This window comes from Rhagoletis zephyria, unplaced genomic scaffold (assembly GCF_001687245.7).
Source record: "Rhagoletis zephyria isolate East Lansing unplaced genomic scaffold, Rhagoletis_zephyria_1.1 Rzeph_scaffold_15846, whole genome shotgun sequence".
Classification (NCBI taxonomy): domain Eukaryota; kingdom Metazoa; phylum Arthropoda; class Insecta; order Diptera; family Tephritidae; genus Rhagoletis; species Rhagoletis zephyria.
Window position 1 is genome coordinate 629 of NW_016172912.1, and position 7,253 is coordinate 7,881.

General features: G+C 37.3%; 1 protein-coding gene across 1 annotated transcript; it reads left to right on the forward strand.

Annotated features, from left to right (window-relative positions):
* Window positions 1-266: 266 nt before the first annotated feature.
* LOC108379199 (odorant receptor 42a-like) lies at window positions 267-3,464 on the forward strand (the record flags this gene model as incomplete). The annotated part of the gene is made up of 5 exons (XM_017635523.1): window positions 267-335; window positions 1,944-2,049; window positions 2,158-2,890; window positions 2,951-3,311; window positions 3,390-3,464. Coding segments are annotated over 5 exons (1,344 nt in total), but the record flags the coding sequence as incomplete, so codon positions are not given.
* Window positions 3,465-7,253: the final 3,789 nt, after the last annotated feature.

Sequence of the window (7,253 nt, forward strand, 5' to 3'; positions counted from 1 at the left end):
AAAAAAAAAAACACCCATACGCAGCTGGCATTTGTACTCATCGAATGTAATAATTAAACCATAATCTATGCAAGCGGCTTTTAGTGGGTGGAATTCCGTTGCTGCCCACAAATTTTGCTGCCCGGAAAAGCAGTAAGAAAAAGGTGGGCGAGCAAAATACTACGATTGCATTAATGAAGTGGAATCATGATTTCATTAAAAAAAAAAAAAAAAAAATCATACACAGCACGTACTTCAAGTGTATCCTTCTACGATTTATTTAATCGTGTCGTATAAAAGCCGGGTCATTTGTATTTGGGTTGAAAACTGCACTTGAACTTTTATTCAAAAATGAGGTCCTTTAAAGTTTCTGCGCCTTCAGCGGCAAATGAAAGGTTGTCGAAATCAAGCAGGGTTTAGCTTTTAAGCTGCTTTGAGCTGAAAAGATTTCATTGACTACACCGAACCCAACTTGGCTCTTGCCAATTTGTAGTCTTGGTTCCCACAGGTCACAGAGACATTCCAGGTAGAAGCGCCGCAGAAGGAGACTGTTTGATGGGGCTGCATGGAAAGGATAGATTTTCGCCGTCCAACGATTTCTGACGTAGTTGCAGAGACGAGATTCGCACGACGGCAATGGGTCTGTTAACATTACATTTGTTTTTTTTTTTGATTTTTTTTTAGAATTTGAAAAAATGTTTAAACAAATCAAACACATGAAGTGTGAACCCCATCCGTTTTGGTATGGAACATCCCATATACAAAACTGAGTTTTTTTATGTATTCGGAAGATAAGATTTTTGGTTATGGAGAAATAGTTTGTAAAATTTTAAAGTTAAATAACCATCATAGTTTTATTTTTTGAAGATTTATTCGACCAAAATCGGGGACCGAGAATAAAACTAAATGCCGTTCTCGTAGTTTTATTTTCAAGAACACTTCAAAACCAAAACCGAAATGAGAACAAAACTGTCTAGAACGTTCGTAAAGGGAATTGTACATATAAAAACAAAACCCTGTGGAACGTTTCCAACGAGCACAAAATTCGAACAATACTTTCGGGAAAATTCTAATCTTAGAGAATAAAATGGGAACAAAAGTCTCCGGAACGTTTTGGCAAAGAGAAACGGGAACAAAAGTCTAAGGAACTTTCTCTCGAAAGACAATTTTGTAACTATAGCCTCAGGAACTTTCTGACAGAGAACGAAACTGGAACACATCTTCTCTGAACTATTCGCAAAGAAAGGAAGCGAGGACATAATTTTTCTTATAGCGTTCCATAAGTTTGAAATGTTTGAAAATTAAAATTAGTCAAAAAAGAACTGAAAGATAATTATGGAAATTAAGTCAACGAAAGACTTAAGACACCAACTTTTCTTACATAGCAAATGAAACATTTTTCCATAAATGGACAGTTCAACTTAATGACCAACGATCTGTAAGTTGAAATAATCCAGCTTTCCTCTAGCTTAGAATTAAGTATCATCGTTCTCATTCAAAACGATTTTTCATCCCAAATTAAATTAAATTAAAGCATAAGTTATGCAAGCGCTTTTTAATGGGCGGAATACGGTTTCCGCCTAAATGGAAAAGTGGAAATATTCGCACATCGTGTATAGCAAATAAACGGAAGTCGCCAGTGGGCGGGGAACATTCACGATTAAGAATTTTAGACTCATATAAAAAAAGGCATGCACATGCTTACTTTCGGAAATAGGCCGACCGCCGCTTCTGCACGCACAATCTGTCATGCTATCAATGACGACCAAGGTTAGAATATCCTCCAACGATTGATCTAATCGGTTCGTATAAAAAGGGCATACAAGGGTGAGGATCGAAAAGTTCCGCTCGAACTTGCATGTGGCACGGTCATACTACTAAGTTCTTTAGAGCTCCTGCGCTGCATCGATAAAAATTAGGCTACTTCTGGCGTTGCTTAAATAAGTGAGATGTCAAAATCAAAGCAAACTTTAGCTTTACGACTGCCGGAAGCTGAAAAGCAGCAACTAGCTTCATTAAGCACTGCCAAGCCGGTGGTCTCATTACAAGAAACTGAGGAGGCGGAATGTGGTAAGTGAAGATGAAAAAGCGCCAATGACTATGCGCTTCTAAAACCACTTTGTGTCCTGGACACTTTGACAAGTTCTAGCACTCAAATGTCGTTCTCATACTATTTAGTCGATCTGCCAGTGCAGAGCCAAGACACTACTAAATATCTCTTCATTGCTGGATTCTATATGGGCGTCGTAATGCCAACGCGCTATCGCTTCTTCTACGTTCTTTATTCGCTCATCGTCAACATGTTGTGTACAATTTATTTACCCATCGGCCTGACGCTCATCTTCTTCACTATCAAAGCAGAGGAGGTGAATATCGGCAACCTGCTCACTTCGCTGCAGCTCACTTTCGACGTATACGGCGGTTCTACCAAGCTCGTAATTATGGCCTTCATGTTGGTAAAGCTGCGTGCCACATACGTGCTCACGCAGCGGCTGGACAAACGTTGTCGTGCCGCAGATGAAGTCACTGAACTGTACAAATTGGCGTGTTTCGGAAAAAAAGCTATCATCCTTTTTTTCACCATCTTTCTCAGCTATTCGGCCAGCACCTTCCTCGGCTCCATTGTTATGGGTCATCCGCCGTATGCGCTGTATTTCCCCTTTCTCAAGTGGCGTCGTTCAAAGCCCGAATTTCTGATCGCGTCAGTACTTGAATTCATCATGATAGACTTCGCTTGCTTACAACAGACTGTAAATGATGCCTACCCGGTCATCTACATTAACATTCTGCGTACTCATATGAAAATTTTGCTACTACGCGTTGAGAAGTTGGGCACTAATACTGCGCTAACATTGGATCAGCATCTTAGGGAGCTGAAGTTGTGCATTAAGGACCACCAGTCGTTGATCGAGTAAGTTTCGATTTGTAGTTATGACAATCCCACAGATATCATTACGTGTTTCGAACGCAGGCTTTACGACGTCATTGCGCCCATCATTTCAGTGACGATTTTCATACAGTTTATGGTGACGGCCTGTTGCATCGGCACAACTCTCATCAACATTGTCATCTTCGCGAACGAGTTCTCATCGCGCATCGCATCCTGCTTTTACATATTAGCCGTGACCGTGGAGATCTTTCCTACCTGCTATTACTCGCAATGCCTCATCGATGATAGCAATCAGCTGTCGGATGTGATTTTCCATTCGAATTGGATCGGTCAAAGCAAAGAGTACCGCCAGCTGTTGATTTTTTTCATGCAACGTGCCCAGCGTCCGATGTATCTGACTGCAGGCAAATTATTTCCGGTCACACTAAGTAGTTTTCTCAGTGTAAGTGTGCCAACGGTGGATGAGGGTTATTAAGAGAATCTGCAAAAACGGTATCAACTCACGAACTCCTCTTTTCAGATTGCTAAATTTTCATTCTCCCTGTACACTTTGATCGACAACATGAATTTAAAGGAACGTTTGGTCATGAAATGAAGCCGTCGTAGAAGTGGAACAAGAGCATTTCATAAGCTTTTGTAGGTGAGCTCGTTACATCACTTCGTACCTGTATTAGGACATAGTCACTAATGTAGAAAATATTTCGGCGTCGCAAATATGTACAATCTCGTCTAAAAAAAAAGTATCTTAAATTCCGCATTTAATGCCTAGGGACACTTTCAGTAAATTTAATAAACTTGTTAGCAACTCTGCACCTGAGATGTGTCTAAATTATTTAACCAATGCGCTCAAGTGTGTGAAGGAGCCAAGCTTTTCAACTAACAACGAGTAAAGGGGTATAGGAGCAAGCCAAGAAGAGCTCTACAAATTAATTATTCTATTTCGACACCTGAGTGCAAGATCGACTTATCTCGTAGCCAGTTCAAAAACGGCCCATTTAAAAATTTGTTGAAGAAAGCCTTATCTCAGAATTCGGTTCAAAAATGCCCTATCTAAGGCGCCGATTCAAAAACGCCCTATCTCACCGCATTTTCAATGTATTTTCAGCTGAGATAGGGTGTTTTTGAACCGAATTTTGAGATAAGGCGTTCTTCAACAAAATTCCGAGATAGGGTGGTTTTCAATAAAATTCTGAAATAGAGCGTTCTTCAATCAAATTGTGAAGTAGGGCGTTCTTTAAAAGCTTTCTGACATAGTGCGTTTATGAACTGGCTGCAGAGATAGGTTGATCTTCCACTCAGGTGTCGATTTGTTACAAAAAAAAATTCTAAGGTCGAAGTTTTGCGTGAAATATGGACGAAAATATTGAGAAGCGTATGCTTATCATTTACAAAGGAAGCTATAGAAATGATTACCGCTCTCAAGCACCTTCTCTTTGATAGCCTCCCCGTGGAAGATGAAAGATTTTCGAGATTTGGAAATTTGGAAATTTGGAAATTATCTCAGAAATGTTAACCGCAACGAACAAACCCTGAACGAGTTCTGTGTCTATGAGCCGCTTTCACAGATGCATGTGAAATTTATTATTAGTACCTATAATCAGAGCTGGGTGAGTGCAATTACATTACAATCACAATTACATTCCTCAGTAATTGTAATTAGGATTCAATTCCTTCAGTTCACAGCAAAGAAATCGATTACTTTTTCAATTCCTTGAAATAATTTCAAATGGAATTTGTTTTTTTCTTTATTTCCATTACAAGGAATTTCATATTGTAATTGGAATAAATTACGTGCTAGTAATTCAATTTTTTTTTCAATTCTTTTGAAAGGAATTGAAAATGTAATTGATTTTTTTCGAATTCCATTCCTCACAGTAATTGAAAAAGTAATCGAAAAATTTATAAAAAAAAAAATTTAATAAATAACTTATACCTAAGTAGTATTACTAATTGGACTTTAAGAAAACTGAATAAATTAAACTGTAGCTGTTCAGTTTATAGGGTAACGGTTAAATTTTCCAGATCCTACTGTGAACGCGCTTCGCGGCAGATGAAATGTCGAAGCAGGCATAACCCGCCCGGACTGTTGCTGCCTTGGGCGCTGCTGTTCTCTTGGACTAATCCCTGCGTATCTATAAAAATGCACTGACTTAATTGTGTATATTGTGATACCCTTAATTCTGTCCAAAATGACGTGCCTTCTGGGGCCTTTGAAGTACTCTTACTGGTATCCTGCGTTACAACTGAGGATAGAGTCCGCTTGAATTACGAGCCCTGTCGGACTGGAGAGCCTACCTCCTAAGAGTTTTAAAAACAAATTGCATTGCTATGGCTAAATTTTGATGACAACACTGTGACGACGCTAAAATTACACAAAAAACTCCGAGAGACGTAAAATTAATTTTAAGTAGTATGTTACGGATCTGTATACCGTTTTTTTTTTCATTGCGAATGAAAAAAATGCAAACTTTAACATGGTAATACGGTAATTTACGGTATGGCGTATGAGTAACATTATTTCCTGCTAGTATTTCATACAAAAAATTATTGCACTTTCACTTAACCCTTGTAAACTTGTTTATTTATCCATCGATTTTCATCGTTAGTAGTGTTTTAAGCCGCAAAACAAGCAGATATTGGCTAGTCTATACTAATATATATTTTGAAAGCGTTTTTTTCTGTTCGAAAAGCTCGAGAAAGGCCGTACCAATTTTTTCGAAATTTCGGAATCTACTGCAGACTTTCCAAGGATGGTTATAGGCTAAAAAAAGTTTCGATATAGAAAGGGGGCGTAGCACCTCCCAAACAAACCGAATTTTTCAAACTGCATATATTTGTGGTAGAGGACTAGAACTGGGTATGGGGGTATATACATATATAAGATCAATTCCATACTCATGGAGAAAAATCCGCATGGATGGAGAATGGGGCGTGGCACCTCCCATATAAACCGAACTTTTCATATTGCATATCTCTGGAAGTGTTCATGGTAGGCCGTAAGCCTTTTTAAACTCTTTAGTTTGACACCCACATGCCAACATTTCATTTACTTTATCAATTTAACTGAGTTACAATTTCCAAATAGGTGGCAACCCCCCTCAAAAATATTTCCAACAGTTATCTTTCTTAAACCTCTTTAATTTGATACCCATATTGTAATATTTTATTTATTTTATCAATGTAAATTTGTCAAATTTTCAAACAGATGGCAACCCTCCTCAAACATATTTTTGGCAGTTAGCCTTCTTAAAACTCTTTGGTTTGACACCCACATGGCAATATTTCATTTATTTTATCAATTTGACTGAGTTAAAATATTCAAATAGGTGGCAACCGTCGTCAAAAATGCCTCTAACAGTTATCTTTCTTAAACCTCTTTAACTTGATACTCATATTGTAATAATTCATTAAATTTATCAATATAATTGGGTTAAAAAAATTTAAAATAGGTGGCAACCCTCCAAATTTTTGTATGTCATTGGTTCTGGTATTATTCCGAATAATATAAATAAAATATTATTCAAATCGGTTCAGCCGCTCTCGAGTTTTGATGACCGTGTCATAAGAACACAATATTTATATATATATAGATATACATAGAAGATGTCCAATGTCTGCTTTCAATTTTAATCTTGGACCACTACAAAAATTCCACATTGTACATTCGTGAATGAACTTTCAGTTTCTCGATTGTTTTTACAATTCCTTTGAGTAATTGAAAAAACTAAAGTACTCTCGCAATTCCAGGTAATGGAATTGAAAAAAAAAAAATTTACATTTTCAATTCCTTTCAAAGGAATTGGAAAAAAAATTACATTACTAGCACGTAATTTATTCCAATTACAAGGAAATGGAATTAAAAAAAAAAATTACATTTGAAATTACTTCAAGGAATTGAGGAAGTAATCGATTCCTTTGCTGCGGACTGAAAGAATTGATTCCTAATTACACTTCCTTGTAATTTGTAATTGGGAGTAATTTAATTCCTAAAGGAATCATTACGACCCAGCTCTGCTCACCGAGCAATTGTACGATGCTCCCAAGTTCTACTGGGATTTTGCTTATAGTCAAATTTCAAAATCAATATTTCAAATAAGACAGTGTCGAAATCTTTCTTCTTGATCTAGCTACTTCATCCGATATAATTCCGGCATGGGACAGAATAAATGCAACATTGTTTCGAGAAAAGAAAACGCTATAAACTTGTCTTTTCGTTCGCTGAAATAATGAAGTTTGTGGCATACATAATCTTAAATCAATCAGCTTGGATCCATTGATTCTTGGCTTCCTCACCACGTCGAATTGAATGTTGAACTGAGAAAAGTGCGCGCATATCGGCATAATGAATATTATTAGTTACTAATGGAAAATTAAAAAAAAAAAA